General features: G+C 35.3%; 1 protein-coding gene across 1 annotated transcript in view; it reads left to right on the top strand.

Moving 5' to 3' along the window:
- Positions 1-754: 754 nt before the first annotated feature.
- The window catches only part of LRRFIP2 (leucine rich repeat (in FLII) interacting protein 2), a gene marked incomplete at its 5' end in the record, with an annotated part of 35875 nt that continues 15766 nt past the window's right edge, over positions 755-20863 (top strand). The window contains 8 exons of the mRNA XM_009078253.1: positions 755-971; positions 1670-1756; positions 2424-2474; positions 5086-5139; positions 16026-16133; positions 18608-18679; positions 19358-19471; positions 19902-19973. Of these exons, the coding sequence (XP_009076501.1) occupies positions 755-971; positions 1670-1756; positions 2424-2474; positions 5086-5139; positions 16026-16133; positions 18608-18679; positions 19358-19471; positions 19902-19973 (775 nt within the window). The remainder of the gene's footprint in view (positions 972-1669; positions 1757-2423; positions 2475-5085; positions 5140-16025; positions 16134-18607; positions 18680-19357; positions 19472-19901; positions 19974-20863) is intronic.

Genomic DNA, 20863 nt, shown 5'->3' with positions numbered 1-20863 from the left:
CTAAGTGATGTTTGCTTTTTGAAATAATTCCAAATGGTAGCAGAGCCTTTAAATACGACATGAACAGTAGTGGCTTGTTAACTTTGTTCTGATTATTTCTTTTATGATTTTAACATCTTTTTTTGTGGCCAAAGTTTCTTCAGGTGCATACATGCCTGTTCAAGTACTAAGCATAGGCAAAGTCCTGTTAAAGTCCACAGGAATCAATTTTCAGGATGTAGTGATAGCAATGTTTCTGCACTCAGTTCAGACATGCATCCCAGGGCCCTGAGAGAACTGGCTGATGTTGCCAAGCCACTCCCCATCATATTTGAGGTCATGTCTGTCAAACAAAGTCACCAGTAACTTGGAAAAGGGAAACATTTTTAAAGAAGGTAGAAATAAAGACCCAGGGAACTACAGACTGGTGAGCCTCCACTCTGTGCCTGGGAAGATTATGGAGCAGATCCTCATGAAAACAATGTTAAGACAAATGCAAGACAGAGATGTTCGAAGACAGACAGCATGGTTTCACTAATGGCAAGTGGTGCTTGATCAATTTGGTGGCCTTTTATGATGGAGCAACAGTTTAAAAGGGAAGACTGACAGCTTTCATCTATCTACCTAGACTAAGTAGTATTAGGCCTTACCTTTGACATGGCCCCTCACAACATCCTTATTGCCAAATTGATGGATTTAGTGATTTGATTCAGTGGATAAGGAATTGTCTGGATGGATGCAGCCTGAGAGTTGTGATCAATGGTTCTGTGTCCAGGTGGAGGCTTCTGATGAGTGATCTCCCTCAGGACTCTGTCTTGGGACCAGTGCTCTTCAATGTCTTTATCCATGACACAGACAGTAGGATCGAGTGTACCTTCAGCAAGTTTGCAGATGACATGAAGCTAAGCAGCGCAGTTGAAGGAAGGAATGCCATCCATGAGGACCTGGGCAGACTTGAGAAGTGGGGCCATAGCAACCTCATGAAGTTCAAGGTGCTGCACCTGGGTTGGGGCAATCCCAGACATGGGTACATACTGGGAGAAGAACTCAGTAGTAGCCACAAAGATGCCCAGAAGGCTGTAGCAGCTCTGTTATGAAGACAGGCTGAGAGAGCTGGGGTTGTTCCATATGGAGAAGACAAGGCTGTGGGATGACCTCATTATGGCCTTCCAGTACCTGAAGGGGACTTAAAAAAAGAGGGAGAGTGGCTTTTTACATGGTCAGTTAGTGTTAGGACAAGAGAGGATGAATGGTTTTAAACTAAAAGTGAGTAAGCTTAGATTAGATGTTAGGAGAAAATTCTTTACTGTTGGGGTGATGAGGCACTGAAACAGATTGGCCAGAGAAGGTGTGGATGCCCCATCCCTGGAAGTGTTTAAGGCAGGTTTGGATGGGACCCTGAGCAACCTGGTCTAGTTGGTGGCATGTGGTTTGGGGATTGGAACTAGATGATGGTTAAGGTCTCTTCCAACCCAAGTCATTCTTTTATCAACGTGTAATTCTTTTGACTAGCAATGTTATCTGTAAAGGGTTATGGACATATTCTTTCTAAATTTCATTCTGAGAACTCTTTCTTTTCTAGTCTGTTAGAATCTTAATGTGTACTTCTGAAGAGATTATTAAATTGAGTGTTCAAACCCATTATTAAAAAATGTGATTTTAATTTCCATCATTTTCAATTTGCTTGTAGGCAGAAGCCAGGCTTGCAGCCAAACGGGCAGCTCGAGCAGAAGCAAGAGATATCCGTATGAGAGAGCTGGAGCGACAGCAAAAAGAGGTAATGTAACTTGTCAGGAATTACTGCAAACCTTTACTAAAATTCTTAAGGTATTGTATTTCTGTAATTGCATAAGATTTTTGTCTTTTACTGTAATTCAGCTGCATGCTAGTATTTTCAGCATTAGGATTGGATTATACTGAAAGAATTCACAATAAATACCTATTGTCAAGATCTTTATTTTAAAAAATTTAATAGAATTGGGGTAATTTACATATAGTTGTGTGTCACTCCACACATTTCTCCTAAAAAAACCCAAACTTGCATTTCTTGAATTTCTTGAAAAATACCCTAGGAACTAGGTTTTCAGCAGTCTGGTTATTTTATGGTTCTTCCATTTAGTTCAGGTTTTGACATTGCATGCAAAAGATTGAGAATTTGTGTATCATGATTACATTGAAATCCATATAATACGGTATTTGGTGATTGTGTTGTTTTTTTCTGTGGTAATAACAAGAGGAATTTGCAAAACATTTGTTGCCTCAATTTTATATGATTCTCATTATGCTGTAGTTTCAGTTTTTGAACTGCTGTAGGTGTCTACTATTATCATGAAGATTACATGGCAATTAACTTAGATTTGTCTGTATTTTCAATTTAGGAATCCTGTATTGTGTGGTGACTATATTGTAAATGATTCGTTTGGTTTTCTTTTTACATTCTGTAGTTTTCTCAGCATTCCTATGATAGAAAATGGGCTCATATCCAGAAATGGATGGTAGGCTAAAATCACCTGTTGTGCATGTTTTTGCCACTCAGAGAGCTAACAGGATTTGGAGGAAGTAATTTACTAATGGTTTGCTGTGTGTCATTTCAAAGTGTCTTATTACTGAAAACAATTGCATAGAAGCTCTATATGGATGTGGATATGCAGGGTACTTTATGGCAGCAACAGACGTTGTCAAGTGAGATGTTTTTCTCAAAATGAAATGTTGTGTTTCCACCATGAGCTGGCTTAAAGTCATTAATCTGTTTAAAATGAAATGAAATTAGTTTCAATTAGGTGAACATCAATAATAATTTTTTAAGTGTCATTTGACTTCTCAGGGTTGAGTTTTTTGCTTTGTTTTTTTTCTCTCACTGGTCTTGCATTTATTAGTTTCCTCTTTGAGTAACATGGCAAATGCTAGTGTCTTTACTGATGCTTAAGTCACTTCTGTGACTTAAACATTAATTATAAAAGATAAAACCCCCTTGTTTCTAGGTAATAATGTAATGAAATATTTGGCTCTTTAGATTTATTAGGAAAGGTCTAAAGATAGTTGAGTGAACTGTGAAAAAATATGAGAAGGCAATTTGTTCTAATTTGTTGTAATGTTTCTTTAGAGTGTTCCTTTCACAAACTTCCTGTTCCTGTTAAAAAGGTATATGGGAGACGGTAGTTTCTTTCTGGTTTTTAGGAAGGTGTTCATTTTGTGAATGTTTCAAGTCACAAAGGTTTAAGTAAGTAATACATGCTGAGACTAGCCATAAGTTCAAATAGTAAAAACTACGAGAGTTAATTGTCACTTCTGTTGAGAAATCCTAGAACTGTCCTTAGAATTCTATTTGCAAAGGTTGTGCTGACTCTCTAATGTCTTTGGTTAGCTGACGTTTATGAGTATATTATTTCTCATGTCACTTATGAAGAACAGCATAGATTTCAGTTATTTCTTGGGGGAATGCACATTTGCATTTGTTTTTTTTTTTCTTGAGAACAAGGGTTTCCAACATGTGGGACACAGATTGCGTTTGTGAGCAGTCTGATACCAAAATTAATGCCACTCAACTGAATGCCACCTTGTTTTTGCACTTGTAAGAGGCACATCTGCTGCAGGAGTTTTCTGATCCTTTCCTGGGTTGGGAGCTGTAACCTCTGTATTGGATAACGTGCATAATACTGACTTAATTTTTGCTAGAAATCAAGCCTGATAGATACAAGCAGCAGCTACGGTTTGCAGTATGTACTGCAGTACTTTATCCTTTGACCTGAATATGCTGAACACTTAACACTGGCTTTCTGCTTTCTCGCTGAATGTCAGGAGACTTGTTACCCAGCAATTAAGAGGAATGTTATGCAAATAGCAAACTGTCTGCTTGCCAGCTGCAGACATTTAGACCATTTAGACCAGAGACACAATGTGTATTTAAAATTGGCAATGATCTGCTATATTGTGTTGAAAAGTTAAATAGCATAGGTGTTTATTTTAAACCTCAAAACAGACACTACAGAGAGGAAGACTAGTATGTCATTATGAAACGAATCTGCCCACCTCAGGAAATTTTCTTGCAGAACTTTAACTAGGCTCTACGACTCTGGAGTAGTCATAAAATAATCTTGAACAAGTTAAAGTATCCAGTGATAATGTAGAAAATAACCATGTGACCATAAGCAGTATGAAAGCCAGCTGTAGTCTTCAGATAGCTATCTGTGACCTGGAGGCGAAGCTTCTAACTCTAAAAATAGTTTGACATGTTGAAAACTGTAGGAAGTGAGTCATTTAAGGAAGGATTCCTAGTTTTACAGCCCTGTTGTAGCCTTCAAATGAAATAGTTTTAAAATTAAGGTTATTCATAACATGTTTACATACTGTAACTAACAATTTGAGATGCTTATGGCATATGAATCATTTTAATGTTTTAATTTTAAATTGACTCTAGTTTTTTTCTGCTGCTTCTCACATATTCCTTTGTGTGAGCCAAAATGTACATTCATCTTTGAACAGAACAGAAGATACTAAGGTGCCTTAGCTAGTTGTCCTCCCTCAAATGTTATAAATTGGGTTTATTATTTTCACTGTCACTGTAGAGCAGAACTAGCTGTAGAACTTAAAATTGATCAATTTGCTTAATAAGCTGTGTTCCTATAATTGAGAAGAAAATATGAAATATGTATGAGGAAACTGACAATTGTCTCTATTAGAGCTAACATAACTTCATAAAATAGTCACAATTTGAATTTAGTAATTCCAGAGCAGATTTCTTACTAACATACTTGTAATTTTGTAAAGCATTTTTCAATTTTTATTTTGCTTTCTTAATTAAAAAAGTTTCATGCCTTTTTTCTGTATTGATACACTAATTATAAAAAAGACTAACTACCGAACACTAATTGTTCTATTGGCCTGCCTTATTTGCATCTCCTAATGTAGCATGTTGGCATATTTACCCAAATCATGTGAAATCAGTTCTTCTGATTTGAATGAGTTCACTTGCCACTATGGATTATTTAAAATGACACTTGGCATATAAAAGTGCTAAATCATTTTGCTCACTTTTGCTTCCAAGTACTTTTGTAGTGTTCCCTTTTTTCTTCCCTGTGAAATAACTCTGCATTTCTTCTTTCTCAGGAAGATTCAGAGAGGGCCAGGTATTCTCACCGGTCCAGTCGACATTCATATTTGGTTTGTGTTCAAGCTGTATACTTTCTTTTTGATCATGGCAAACAAAACAAACCTAAAACAAAACAAAAAAACCACCACGACAAAAAAAAAAAGTTTGGGGTTTTGTTTCTATTTCTTATGGGAAGGATGAAGCTTTAAGTGTCTCAAGTATGAGCAGTTTTACAGGCATTATTTTAAGTCACATATAAATGAGTAAGTTCATTTGGTATTCTATTTGCATCAGTGTTAACAAGGTAAAAACATCAAAAAAATAATAAACATATCAAGCATTTTTATATGTTTCAATTTTTCAGTCTTTCCTCGCACTGTAAGTATTACTGTGTTTCTGTAGTATTTGTGGAAGAAGTAGTAATGGTACCTTAAGATACAACTTGAAGAAGAGTTTGGTATCATAGAACATTTTATTTCTCTGAGAAGGTGGGGATATATTATTTGCTAACAACAAAAATTTGCATGAGTGATGAAGAGTATCCCAAAGACTGCTAACAGAAATATTATCGTATTGTATACGCTGTTCTGTATCTTGTTTAGGTCATATACAGTGCTAAAGAATGATTTTATTGAGGTTACATAAATATTTTCCTCGTTTAGTAGATCTGCTTAGAAATCAATTTGTCATCAGTCTGGGTATATAGGCCAGGAAAAGGGCAAACTAGCTGCCTTTTTTTTTTTATTTTGGAAGGTGGAATGAGCTGTTTCTTTGTGTGACTTCAAAAAAAGTGATTCTCATCTACTAAGAGGTCTCAAATGTAATCTTTGATTAATTGCATTTTGTGTAATTAGTCTTAAAAATCCTGGTGTTAAGTGTTTCTGCAATTTGTCACACAGATAATTTTACCAGGTGAATAATTCAAATCAGGTAGTGTCCACTGCTTTTCAAATAGTAAATGGTTTCTAGAAAAACACATGTAAAATATGCTATGTGCAACGCATGGAGTCTTGTGACCTGGTGCAAGTTTGCTCACACCAAATGTGCTAAGATAGCAATTAAGTAATTGACTCTTGTCTAAAGAAGAGGGCTTGAATTGGGCAGATAACAGCTCGTTTTTATGGGACTTACTTAGAATTTCTTTGACTGCCTTAGTTATTTTCTGTCATTCAGTGAAGATTAACAGTTATAATTAAAATTTTACATGTATTTCAAATATTGATATTTTTCTATAATTTCATTCTCAAGAGTTCTTTAGATGTCAGTGCATCTCACAGGAGCAGAGCAAGTGTCTCCAAAAGGAGAGATCTTGTGGTGTGTAACCTGGAATGAGCATGCTTTGATGCAGTTCACATTATAACACTTTTGGTGTCTACTTACCAAAGCAGTAGTTTGGTGTAAGCATGCTTCTTTGTCATAGCAAATTTGAGGACTCAAAGTGCTTAGTGAAGTTATCTTCTAGACAGAACACTTACAAGTAAGAAGGGAATTGATCTCTTCAGTCTCTCCTAATGTTCCCAAAAGAGAAAATGAAGTGGCAGAGGTTGTACATCAATCTTGATAGGTAGAAAGATGTTGCTGAAATTATGACAGGAAACATTTTTCTCTCATATATTGTGATTTTAGTACTACAGTCAAGGCTGAAGTACAGAAATTTTACTTTTTCAGTAGTGGGTATTTCTGTATATTTTCTAGTATTCCTAGTTTAGGCAACTGAAACATTTGTTAGTCAACTCTTAAGCTATTAATAGTTATAAAAGGTTTAGATGATAATGTGTATCTGAGTGATCTATCTTCATTATCTGATAGACATTGCTTATTGGTAGGTAATAGAGATGGAAACTGTTTTTTAGAAAATAAATAGTTAAGTTGGTTGAAACTAGTAGTGTCCTATGGGTCCTGTATGGTAATATTTTCAGCAACAAAAAAAGATGCCAGAGTTTCTAAATTACTCCTATAATATTTAAAAATTGTTTCATATATTGTTATTATTGGATATATTGGAACTATCGAGATAATTGAAAACAGTATGAAACCATAATAACTAACTCTGACCTATATTAACTCAGAAACAAATATCAAATCTAAACCCAGGAAAATTTTTGGTGTTGATTTGATTCTTGAAGGAATTTTCAGTCATATGAATAGACAAAAATAAGTTACTTTTCTTGCAGTCCTCTCAGTAGTCCTCATGTTGAAAATTACACTGGGGAATACTCCAACGTGCTATTAGCAGTATATCATACAATGATCTCAAACTACCTTCAGTTTCTGGCTTTGCATGGTGTTTAAAGAAGGCTTAAGATGATACTAAGTTAAATTTTTTTATTGTGCATTACCTACAGTAAAAATAGCTGTGAAATTTGATATGAACTGGAAAAAAACACGCTTGCTGTGAAAACTTAAGCTTTCTATGTTAAAAAAGAACAGCGCCTAAATTTCACGGATTTTGCTGTTATTGAGTGGCAATAAACATGGGACACTGGCCTAACTTATTATTACAAAGCTGTTTTCCTAAGTCTTGTTAAGAGTTGCCAAATCTGGTAGACCAGCAGTCTCTTACACGCAGGTCTCCCATTCATTGCACTGTTCCTTTTTCATACACTTGTTCCTTCTGAAAATACCTTTATTCCCTCCCTTTCCCCACCTTTGTTTCCTCCCTGATCCCACGATGCTATTCCCCCTGCGTCCTGTAATATCTTCTGTGCACTGTGGGCAGTGTCCTTCCTCAGGCTGTAAGGTGCCCTGGGAGTCATCTCATCATGCTGAGTTGTACAGCTCCACACAAGGGCTGGTGAGCCTCTGGGCTGCTCTGCCTGTTTGGAGATGAGCCTTTTGTAACATAACCTTACAAATACTGTCTCAGTTTAATACAATCTACCATAGAATCATAGAATCAGCTGGGTTAGAAGAGACCTCAAAGATCGAGTCCAACCCTACTGTGGTTACTAGACCATGGCACTAAGTGCCACATCCAGTCTCATCTTGAAAACCTCCAGGGATGGTGAATCCACCACCTCCCTGGGCAGCCCATTCCAATGCCTGACTACTCTCTCTGTAAAAAATCTCTTCCTAATATCCAACTTAAACCTCCCCTGGCAGAGCTTGAGTCTATGCCCTCTTGTCCTACTGCTTTGCTTGATTATTTAAAATGCTGTTACCGAAATCACATGAAATATTTCACATAACCTACTGGTGTCTGAAATTGTTGCAGTTTTCATTAATTGGGATACTGTTGAGGAAGAAATTAGTTTTTGTTAAGTGTTCTAGCCTCAGAATGCCCTTTTAAATTGGATAAATAGCCTCTTTTTGTATATAAATTGTCATAATTAGTAGAGTATACTTTCTTCAAATGTTCCTTTGAGTCTTTATAGTGATTCTTTGAAAAAAATAATTTTTTTTTAATGTCAGGATTTTAATTTCATTTTCTCTTACTTCAGTATGACAGTACTAAGGATAGATCTGCAAGATACCTGGTCCCTATGTGTTAACACTTTGCATGTCTTTGAGTGAAGACTGCTTTTGTGCTTTGGTTTTAAGGTGTAATGACACTAACTAGCGACTTGGAATTACTGATTTTAAAAGCTGTATAAATCTGTACTATCACACGTTCAGACCTAGAATAGTTGTGTGATTCTAATGCTTTCTGTAGAATGCATGTATAAACTTTTTCAGGGAGAAAAGACAGCTGTCATAAGTAAACACTTTTTAGTATTTATTTGTTATTTCTAAGCACTAAGCATTGTAATGAAATGACATACAGATTAGACCTGGAGGACATTCTCTTAAAAAAAACACAAGTGTGTGTATGCATCTATTAGTATTCTCCATTTCCCTGTAGAGACTTTCAGTTAATCTAAAAGAAAACTATTTCAGTCTTGAGAAAAGGCAGGTGGTTTGTATATCTTTACTTTAAAAAATTCCTTCATGTTTTTATAAAGTGATGGTAGAATGCATCACATTCTCAGTGGTATTATGCCGGGTAAGATTTGTGTGTGCCTCCTTAGAAAGACAAGCATCAAGTACTGCTAAGAGGAATATGTAAGCGGCTTAAAAAGGTGTATTGGTTTAAACAGCAGTGTTATCTGAATTACCTACAGATAGGAGAGCTCAACATAGCACTTAAAATAGTCTGTATTATTAAGCTTTTTAGGTTGTTTAAATTTTTTTGTGAAATACGAGCACTAGCGTAAGCCAAGTCTGTGTTAATCAGAATAAGATTGGTTATGTTTCACTTGTCAGTTTTTTTTAACACAGTAATAAAAGCATGGCATGTTTTTCTAATCGTGTACTTATAATTTCCTGTGATGTTTCTGTTGTAGGTGATAAAAAGCTTAAATCCTTTTGTTTGTCTTCTTTGTATTTTAAGACTGAAGATGCTGTCGTATAGTGGTATTAATTGTCTAAATTTTATTCTTAGAGTCATGCTTACTGTGGAGCTTATAATTCAAAGAAGAAAGCTGCTTATTCCCATAAAGATTTATTGGTTAGTTTTCTAGTATATTATAAATACAATAAGTGTGTAGAGTTGTATGCTGACACAGTTATGGGTAAATTTATTAGCTTGATGACATTTGCAGGAATATTTCTAGGAAAAAGAACCCCTCTAATACTGATCAGATTCTGATCTCGTGTGTGTTTGAAACTGTGTTCATGTCAGTGCAATACCATCAATGGAATCAGCTGAATAGAAATCTGCTGCTGCTGGAGGCCTGGGGAAGGCCCTTGGAACTATCTAAACATGGCACTTCTCCAGATTAAAGTTTATTCAGTCAGGATGGAGATTTGTGTTCTATTATTTACACTTGGTCTCCTATCAGATAGTTAGGAACACTTCAAATGTAGATGTAAAGGAGATTCAATTTACTGTAGGCTTTGACTTACTGAGAAAGGCATATGGATTATTGGGATCTTCCAGAAACTATTCTGGGAAGTTCAGTGTGTGACTTGTGAATATCATGCCAAGAAATTAAGTATTTTGGATGTAATTTTTCAGAGAGTTTTTCGTGTTGATGTCTTAGTGGTTACATCAGGTGCTGGGGGAATCAGAGCAGCAGTGGATGCTTGTGTTGAGACAAGGCTGAAGTAACTTTTTATTTACTTAACATTATGTCATTACAGCATTTCTCTCCATGCACTTTTGAGGTGCCATTCTCCTGCTCCCTCAGTTTTTAAATAAATTAGTAATATGAGTATTCCTGCTTCCTATTGCCTATTGAGATACGAAGTGCTGCATTTTGCGAGCACTACTTTTTGCCATGTCTTCATCTCTCTGGATTTTCTTCTTTATATGTGTTTATAAATGTTTTGCCTCACATAGGCATATATAAGTAGTTTGTGTAGAAGGTGTCAAAACCCAACAGAAACAAGCCACAGTGTAATTGCTAGATTTCACTATGCACACTTGGTGTAAAGAACAGTGTTAGGGTATAGGTTGATTACATAAACACCTAGCCCCTTTTTAAATTATTAGGAATTTGTCCTCTTCTCTCCCTTAAATGCTTTCCTTCATGATGGTATCCGGTGGAAAAAAAAGATAAAATAAATAATTGTATGAATTATTAGCAACTCTCATCAATTTGTTTTTCATGTATTTCATGCTGCTCTTGTCAAACTTTTGCAGTTTTCTTATTTATTAGAGAGAAAAAAATCCCTAAATTAACTACTATTTTGGTTGGGCATGACCTTAAAATACATATAATGCTGATATACAGAGTACATAGTAGTTTTGGGGTTTTTATGTTTTATTTGCTTCAGAAAGTTAGAGGGATTTTGGGTCAGCCATAGGGAAAACTTCACAGCAAGTAACAAGTTTTAAGCTTGGGAACCCTTGGGCAATAGTAAGGCAGAACTTTTATTTATGAGATCTGCAGATGCGACCTTTGTTTTCTCTCTTCTTCCCTCCCCCCTGTCCACCTCCCCCCGTCCACCCCTCAGAGTGGAATTTACTATGATCAAAGAAATTATAGCTGCCTTGGATGTAGTAAACCAGTTCCTTCCTACCAGGTTTGGATCTGTCTCCTCTTCCTATATTCATTTTATATATATAAAATGTGTTTGGGTTTGCTTACTTATGCTATATGACACAAATTTCTCTTTTTTTCTTCTATGACACTTCAAATTATTATGGTTAATAGTAGTTACTGTTGTAGTTCTTGCTTTTATGGGTTGTCTTTTCTAAAATTCATGTATGACATGCAGATTTTTCTGTGTTCTGCATATGGGGGGTTTTAAATTGAAAATAACATCAGTTTCATGATTACTGTGTAATATACAGAAAACAACTAGCAGCTGTGGCACTTGCTGTTTCAAAGTCCTATCTTTTAAAAACAGCACAAAAAAGTCTTAAATATATAGCACCATTGTACTGCTTTTTTTTTCTACAGTAATATTAATGATAAAACAATGGTCTGTCATGAGATGAGTATTACCTTCCATAAACTGCAGCTGCTGTCATAGTCAGATGTAAATAAGTAGCTAGAAGTAACTGACATGTTGTTTGAAAACTGCTTAATTTCTTACCATTCTTTTTCACCAAACTTATAAGAATACTAGGTTGTTTTAATTAATGTTTTAGATTGATTTTAGAGATAATGGGTTTTCTTGTGGGTTTTTCCCACACTTAAAGTTCTTGTCTATTAGTGATATAAAATTTAGTTATTTAAATCTTTAGAACTCTTGGTTAATATATAGGAATAGATAAAATTGATGTACACAGAAAAAGTCTAACTTTCTCTATTGTTCACACTATAGTCACCTTCTCTGTACAGTGATCCAGTTGCACCATCTAGGAGTTACAGGGTTAGTAAAATGTCAAATGATAACTTACTTGTTATGTTTGAATGGCCCACAGAAATAGAAAATTGCACTTTTCTTTATGGGTGTCTTCTTTAAACACTGGTTTCATAAGAAGTATCTGTTTGGTTCGTAAGCACCATTTGCACTGTTGCCTTAAATTTGTGTTGTATGGCAGTGACACTCAATAGTATTACATGTGCATTGGTGTTGTATTTTAAGAGTTGTAGCTTCTGTGTGCCATTTTGTGGAGGCACTCAGTTTAATATTAACATTTTTATATAGCCTCTTTAAAATATTCTAGGGTTCTACTGATGTTTTTTGCAGATGGGCATAAAGTTTGTGAGTGCAGCAATGATGTTGAAGAACACTGGGGTTAGAAGAAGTTAATCCAAGCATACTGAACAGCAACTGAATGTATAATATTTTTTAAAGTATCTAAAGAAGTTAAGCATTTGAGTGGGAAAAGCAATCAGATTATGACTGAAATTTGTAGTAAATGCACTTTGAATCCTTTTAATTAATGTGACATATTTAAATTCAATAAACATACAAAAATGCAATAGCATGAAAACCTCATCTGTATTTTGACAAACTAAGAAGTAGCTAGAAGTGCCATAAGAATGGCTGAGAGGGCTCTACAAAAGTAATGACTGCTGTTGCATATAATTGTGATAATATAATTCGGATTTCTACTAGAGATCTCTTTGTGTGCAGGGGGAAAGCGGCATGAAACTGTAAATTTTTTTCTTTTTTAATTGTGTTGCTCAAGAGGTGCTTTAATTGTCCACTGCTTAAATCAATTTCAGCTTTGCACCTTTAAGCATTCTCCTTCAGGAAAACTGCATGGGTGAGCATAAAGCTGACAAGTCTACAGTATAGGTTCAGTTCCCAGGCTGTGTTAAATCTTCTGAAGGCTTAAGAACAGTTAAAACCAAATTGCATTTTAAATATTCAATTTAATGATGAAAATAGTTAAGATTTGATCTTTTACAACTATTTGGCTATTTTTCAAGGAAATTCTTAGGTTTATATTTGGAAATAGACATCCCTAATACTAGTAGTAAATGCTGCTGGAAATCTTTAGAAATAGTTTGCCCATTCAGAAAGTATAATGTTAACTGGAAATGCATTGGTAGGATAAGACAGAGTGACAGTACATAAGAATTACAGTGTCTTTGGACTGGTTGTTTTTTTATCATCTTTGTTTTCTGTGGATAAAAATATATAAAAATTATGAAAGCTTCCTTCATACCTTTTCTTTAGCCATCTGAATACAGTTATTCTTCAAGAGCAAGTTCAGTTCGAAGTAGTCCTGTGGTGAGCATTCTTCTTGCATGATTTGCTGAGTGCTTTGATACTAACACATCAACACTTAGGAGTATGCACACTGGGATCTGAAATGATCTGACCAAAACACTGTTCCACATCAAAAATATTTTATTTGTCAGAGATGTGATTTTTAGCAAGATGTAAAGTTTTTGCAGTAGGGCATTAAGCTGTAGAAGCAATAAGGAATTTGTTTTTCTAAATACATTTTAAATGTTTGTAATCTATATAATTGGAAGCAACTGGAAACTGAAGTGTTGTACGTTGTTGGGGTTACCACCCTTTATTACAATTGGAGCAGGCACATGAAACACACTACAACAGACATGTAAAAGTCTTTCTTTGGGGGAAGAAGACTAATGTGAACTTATTTATATCACACAGTAAGAAGTAACTTGCTCATTTTGATGATGGCCAGTATTTAGAATTGAGAGAAATTAATTTCTGTATCTGTGTTGTATTAGAAGTGTCGTTCCAAAGTTGGCTTTTTGTACTGCAAAGTGATTTTAAATAGTTCTCCTTTGCTTCTGCCACAAAACAGAACAACTGTCTTAGTCTCATTGGTACAGCTGCTCATTTGTCATGCTATGCAAAAAAATATAGGTCAGTGTTCTGGTACGGGAAAAATTGAATTGTTCAGTCCTTTTTTAATTTCTCACATATTAACAGTGTTATACATCCTAAACAAATAAAACCAGATTTGTCAGAAACTAACGGGTTTAGTAACAACAGACATGAGGGTGAATTTTTGAGGGTGTAGGAGAAAGGTCATTTTGCAGTTGCTTTATGAAGTTTCAAAACCTAAAGGTATTAACATCCATTTGTAATCTCTTGAATTGTGAAAATACTACTTGATTCCTTGGTTTTCCTTAACACTGAGATTCATTTCTTAGAAATAAACACTTTATAGCTATATAGGATTATATACATCTATCAGGTCTCAGTGTGTGTGTGTGTGTGTGTGTGTGTGTGTTACACTGATAATAGCAAGGTACCATTCACTCACACTAATGAATGTTTAATAGAGTTCAAAGTATTTGTTTAATGAAAAAATCCTGAAAAGCAGATGAGGTAAAAATCTTATGAACAATTTAATGTTCACTTTCTACTATTTCTGTGGTTTGTATTTTGGTTTCACTCTGGATAATGCATTGTGTGTGTGTGTGTGTGTGTTACACTGATAATAGCAAGGTACCATTCACTCACACTAATGAATGTTTAATAGAGTTCAAAGTATTTGTTTAATGAAAAAATCCTGAAAAGCAGATGAGGTAAAAATCTTATGAACAATTTAATGTTCACTTTCTACTATTTCTGTGGTTTGTATTTTGGTTTCACTCTGGATAATGCATTTGAAGTCAGCTTAGTACACTCTGGAAATGCAAAGGAAAGTAGGAGAGAAGATGCAAACAGTAGAAAACACTGGTGAGAAACTGTACGATGCATCTCCATCTTAAAATGTATCAGTTTTGATAAACCCATTGAGAAAGGTATTAGAGGTACAAAATTTATAGAAGGAGGAGCAGCAAAGTTTATCAGGTATACGAACTTTTCAATGGCAAAGAATGAAAGAGCAGAGTGTTGTCATATATTGTAGTCCACGTTGGTGCTTCTTTTGCTGTACTCATAGTACATATAAGCAGAATTCTGTTCAGCGTCTTTACACTTTGTGAAGTGCAAGCGAAATTAGAAAGTATAGCCAAACTTGAAATTATGAAAACTTACCTACTTTGTTACATTTAAGAAAAATAAAGATTTAAAATGTAGATGTAGTTACAGCTGGAAAATTTGTTGCCAGAGAAATAGAACATAACATATAGCAGTGACAATAAATGCAAATTCTGTAGTCCTAAACTTGTATAATCTGAGTCAGGTGTTGATCAGCAAACTGTTTTATATGTAACTGTGATATATGTAACTTCTGTAAGTTGTGAGAATTTGGGTAATATATTTTCAAACTGTTCATATAAAGATTTTTCTCTCCTGTAATTGCTTTTAAAACTAGATATAATGTGCACAGTAACTTTCCACCTTTTGAAGTAGAATGTATGAAGTAGAATGTAATATACTTACGGTAAACCTATTCTTCTCATTAAATACCATATTTAATGTGCATATTGTTCCTCAGTTCCGTATTTCACTTGAATTCCCGTGGCAGTTGTAATTACTGTAATGTCCTTAGATATATTTTGCCTTTTTTACAAGTGGTGTGTAGCACTATTGGTTTTTTCCTCACCAGTTTAGGTGCCTGTCTGGCATACACCTTTGGGGGGAGTAAGTTTGTCTTCTAATGTAAGATGTCTTAAAATTATGAATGAAAGGAGGCCCAGATTATATTCATAACTAGTGCTGTTAGGTTTGTGTTCTTTTGGAAAAAAGACCAAAATAGTAGTTTTTATTCATCAGCTTCTGGTTACATAATCTGCCTTTATGATATGCAAACCTTTTTAATTTTTGCAGTTTGTGTTTGGTACTATATTAGTACTAAACCCTTTTGTATTGTGTTTTTTCTAGTTTCTCTAATTGAGGAAAATTAATCAGTAATAAATGTTCATTGTTTTAGTTTTAGATACTGTGAGCTAAGAATAAGAAACGTGAAGAGTGTTTAACATTGCATATGCTAATGGCACACGTTCATGTAGAAAAATGTAAAAAGGTAAAAATCTAGAAGAGTAATTCAGATTTTACATTTGTTGAACTGTTAGAAAAACAAAAATAAATTTCAATATTGGAGATTTAAGTTAGGACTTCGAGTTTGTTTTTGTAATAAACACTTGTTCATCCTGTAGTGTCATCTTCAGTTCTCTTTCACCCTTCTCCTTATCTTTTGAAGTCCTCTGATTTTTCTGATCAAAGCGAAACTGCTGCTGACTATTTCAGCCGTTCCAACCGCAGGGGAAGCATTGTTTCCGATGCAGATGATGGCCAAGGTTTGAATAGTGTGAGTGTAATGCTTGTTGTCCTACTGTGGTGAATACAGCAAACTTATTAACTGTGGATTTTGTTTTCATACTCTGAAAGAGTAAACACTGTAAACGCATTCAGAGCTACTGAATTGCAAATAGGTTTGTTGAGAGGGTTCGGTTGCTTTTGTATAAAAATGTCTTGAGTGCATGTTTTAAAAGCATGCTTTATTTGAAAGGGGATTATGCCTATTGCTAGAAGCATGTGATGAGGGTAATGCTTCACTTTTCTGTGTGTGATAAACTCAAGAATGTCTTTAAATGTAAAATGGTAGGGTTTTTTTTTCTTATGGATAGTAACAGGGTGGGTGTGTGTTCTTTTGGAATACTCTTAACTTGCTTTAGTGACAAAAATACTTACAAGTGTGTACACATTAGTGCATTTTAGTGTTCATCCATCCAATAGGAGATTTTGTCAGGATCCATTACTGAAGCACTCCTTGTTGACTACGCACTTGTACTGATGCTGTCCATCCCTTTAGTCTGGACACTGTTTATACCAAACCTGGCTGCCTTCTCTTTCTTGCTGTTCTAAGTTCTAAAAAGTCTTGTTACTTGCAGTCACAACTTTTGTGCTTAATGGTGCAGAAAAAAAAGGAAATTTCTATTCTTAGGCATGTCTTTAGAAATATCAGTTAGGGTTAGCACATGCAGTAAGCAGAGAGATTGAGAACTCTGTGCTTATTTAGTTGAGCAAAGGGGATGCTGTGTGGTGATCAGCAGCATGCAAGTGCTTGATTAGAATCATAGAATTTAGGGGTTGGAATGGACCTTACAGATCATCTAGTCCCAACACCCCCTGCCATGGGCAGGGACACCTCCTCACTAGATCAGGTTGCTCAAGGCCTCATCCAGCCTGGCCTTGAACACTGCCAGGGTTGGGGCAGCCACCATGTCCCTGGGCAACCTATGCCACTGTCTCACCACCCTTAGAGTAAAAAACTTTAGGTGAGAGCCAAACTCTTCTTAACCTTGCAAAGCAGTGCAACAAGAGCCAGCAGCCTCACACTGCAGTTTGAGTTCAGACTAGATGCTGCAAGAAGCTCCACAGGGTTAATGTTGCGCTCTGACAGGCTGCAGCAAGGCTGGAGAACCTCCATGTTTAGGAATTGGTGACTCTCAGCTATATAAAGCTGCAGCTGACCTTGACTGTTAGCAGTGGTTCTGCTTTGGATGGGAGGTTGACAGCTAGAGTACTTCTACAAACCCTCTTTCTGTGACTTGGCATTTAGATGATATTTTTATACCGTTACAGTGCTATGTACCTTGTGTTGTAGTAATACACGTTGTTTATCATCTGTGCATCCTTAAAGCATGAGACAGTGATCGTTTCTCCAGCTTACACTTCAGCTTTTCTTTCCATAATAAAGCTTAATTTCTGAAATTAATGCTCTGCTAAAAGAAAATGTGGATGCTGCCACTGGTAGTTATGCTACCTTCTCAGTTGCTTTTATTACCACAATCATCATTATGTGTTACTAGATTCTAAATCAGTATTTTTATTTAGATTAGTCTGAACGTATAAGTCAGCTCAATTGGATTTTAAACATCATTTTATCATCACAGTGGTGACAATTATTTGCCATTTACAATTTCAGTACATAATTGGAGATGGTGAATTTGTCATGGAAAAGCAATGTTGCCTCTATAGAAACTGCAATAAAAGGAAGAAGAAACATCTTACAAAGTAACATTTGTTTCTTCCATTATGGCAGTCAACTTCCAAATCTTTTGTCCTTGGCCTGGAAGAAAAACAGATGTTCTCAGAAGCAAGATACCTGAGATACCATGCTACATACTTGTTATGAAAATATGGCAACATGTCTACTTCCACCTATTTTGATTCATAGAAATGCAGAGAATGTGGAAATCTACAATATAATTCTGCAATAGCAGTTTGCTGCATAAGAAGGGAGTGTGGTAGTTCTTTTGCATAGGGTTCAAGACCTAAAATATGAATGGAAATTACTATGAATTCATTATTCTGTTAGTTAATACAATTTAGTTATGTTCTTTTACCTGAATCAGTTTTGTTCTGGTGTAATTGCAGGTTTCACGGAAAAGACTGAGAGAACAAATGTGTTTTCTATTAACTATGACATTCACACTGCTGTCACTGAAGTGCACTTGCATGAAGCTTTGTCTGCATTATGCCACCAAGTGTTGCGGTCACTTTTGAAATTTAAAATAGTAGAATAAGTTTTGTTGTTCAATATGGGTGATGACTTTTTAAAAACTAAAAGAACACGACTTCTGGCTTTTTCATTATGAGCATTCATTTATTTTGCAGTTGAGGTAAAAACTACTTTTTTTAGGCTGAATATGTTTTTCCTTTCTTAGTCTAGGCTAGTGTCTGGATTTTTTTCTTCTAGTTGTTTCATTTTTTGTTTCTAAATGTTTTTCAGTGTCTTTGAACAAAAGATGCTGATTCAATAGTCCCTCATTGCAAAAGGTAATCACGTTCCCTTTTCTCTTTCAGCTGGAAGAAAAGAGTGAAAAATCACATTCAGAAATATTTTCAAGGGTAAGGGTTTTAATTTAAAAATTATTTAAAGTCAGTGTTCATCCAAAATTGACAATTATTAAAATAATTCAGAAAGTATAAATGCTGTGTATTTTTTTAGCAGAGTGTAGCATGCAGACATATTTTTAGATACATTTTTTTTATCTCCCTAAATTAATGCTTTGTGTCTTTTATTTCTGGAAGAAACAATTGTATTCTTTTAGCTTACTTTTTAGCCAGTAATAACGTCCTATGCATTTTATTTTCTCTTGTGAGAAACATTTATCAGGAAAGGCTAAATTCTAAGAGCTAAGGCTATAAAACTCCATATGCTAGATTCTTACTGGAGACTTTCTTCTGAATTCTGGATGGCAGAAGTTACAATTTTTAGTAATACTGTAAATGTGTACAGTATTTCAGCACTAGTAGCCACTTTACCAATGTCTTCTGGATAGATGACTCAAAACTTTAATGTTCTGGTACACTAATAAGTCCTCAAATAGAAGTCAACATTTTACCAAGAAGAAACACAAGTGCTGAAAGATAATCCATGAAAAATACTGTCTATAAGCTAATATTAAGAAATGGTAGATAGAAGAGAGAAAACTGCTTTGTGACTGTGGATAAATTTATGGAGTTATGTCAAGTATGCCATAAATTGCCATATGATTCCTGATCCAATGTTTTTCCTTTTTTAAGCCTTCATCTCGCAATTCACTAAGTGCAACTCCCGTGAGTGGCAACTCCTCTAGGAGAGGAAGTGGAGACGCGAGCAGTTTGGTGGATCCTGATGCCTCCCTCAGTGAACTACGGGTAAATTGCATTTTCAGAGAATCTGGGAACAGTTAAAATAGGAATTTTTTTTTTTTATATACAGAACCTTATTAATAATAATAAAAAGGTATGTGGATGTAATTTTTGATCTCATGAAGGATTTCTTCGTCTTGGTAATTTGATTTTTGTGTTCACAAGTCTTTGTGGTGATAACAGTTTAGTTTGTATTAAGATAAGACTTTGTTTATGTCAAATTTCAGACAATTCTGTCTTATTTGAGATGGCTTGGATTCAGGAATATAAACAAAACCTTAATTTCCATCAAGTTGTCATGAATTAATTATAATTTCTGAGAATTATTGCAGCTTTTGTCATTTGATAGAAGTGCATGTAAACATTTTAATGCTTTTTTGACTACAAATTATTTCCCCATACTTCTTGTACAACGATTCATTCCTATGTCCTGCAGGATATCTATGACCTTAAGGACCAGATACACGATGTAGAAGGGAGATACATGCAGGGACTTAAAGAACTAAAGGTATCAGGGCTCCTCCCAAGCATGCATTCTGTGTGGGTGGTTTGGGGTAATGGAGTTATCACTGGTTTCATTAACATACAGTGGCTTTGCTAACAAATTTGTGAATTTCTTTAAAGCATGTTTAATACGTAACTTTTAATGAATAGAGAGCATCAGCTTAAAATGTACATGTGATAATATGTGTTCACTATTTGATTAATTTTAAGAGTATTAAACTTCCATATCTTTAGTGGGTATTTTCTGGTAAGATAATGAGAGGTGCAATTTATATGTTTTAGAGTTTTGTTAGCAAATAAATAGATATTCAAAATAATTACTAGGTATTGAATGGAAAACAAAGAAATTTGAGATAGTTAAGGCAAAGAACTTAAGAATTAGTAGTCTAAGTTTCAGCAAATACTGCCTCTTACAAGGCAAAACCAAAGTAATAATTTTGAAAGATGTGATGAAATTAATTTGGGCAGGCATTAAGAAAGAGTATTTGATTTTGTGCTTATGGTTTACATTTCTGTTATCTTTGTCTAAATTATAAACTGGTTTTTTCGGCATTAGGTTAATGAGAGTTAAGGGAAAGTTTCTTATCTGACCATCCAGGAGCCACGCTGGCAATCACACTCCCACCACCCCTGACTGTCACTGCTGGGACTGAAGTCCCTTCACAGCTCCTGTGAGCTGATGGGTGCCCCACTTGACTACTCACACACATCACTCTCCTGCAGACAGACAGGTTCCTTACCAGCTCAGCCCCATGTTTCCCATAGCAGAGTCCCAGGTGCCTGGTTCCTTTAAGGAATTTTATGGTAGTGCAGCAACACAAAACCAGCTCAAGCTGGTGCCTCTAAGGAGGGGCCCCAAACCAAGCAATCCCTGGGGTTTTGCATCCTTGCAGT

The sequence above is a fragment of the Acanthisitta chloris genome, unplaced genomic scaffold, assembly GCF_000695815.1.
Source record: "Acanthisitta chloris isolate BGI_N310 unplaced genomic scaffold, ASM69581v1 scaffold3027, whole genome shotgun sequence".
NCBI classification, from domain to species: domain Eukaryota; kingdom Metazoa; phylum Chordata; class Aves; order Passeriformes; family Acanthisittidae; genus Acanthisitta; species Acanthisitta chloris.
The sequence above is the reverse complement of the archived record's forward strand: the minus strand, read 5'-3'. Positions and strand labels throughout refer to the sequence as shown.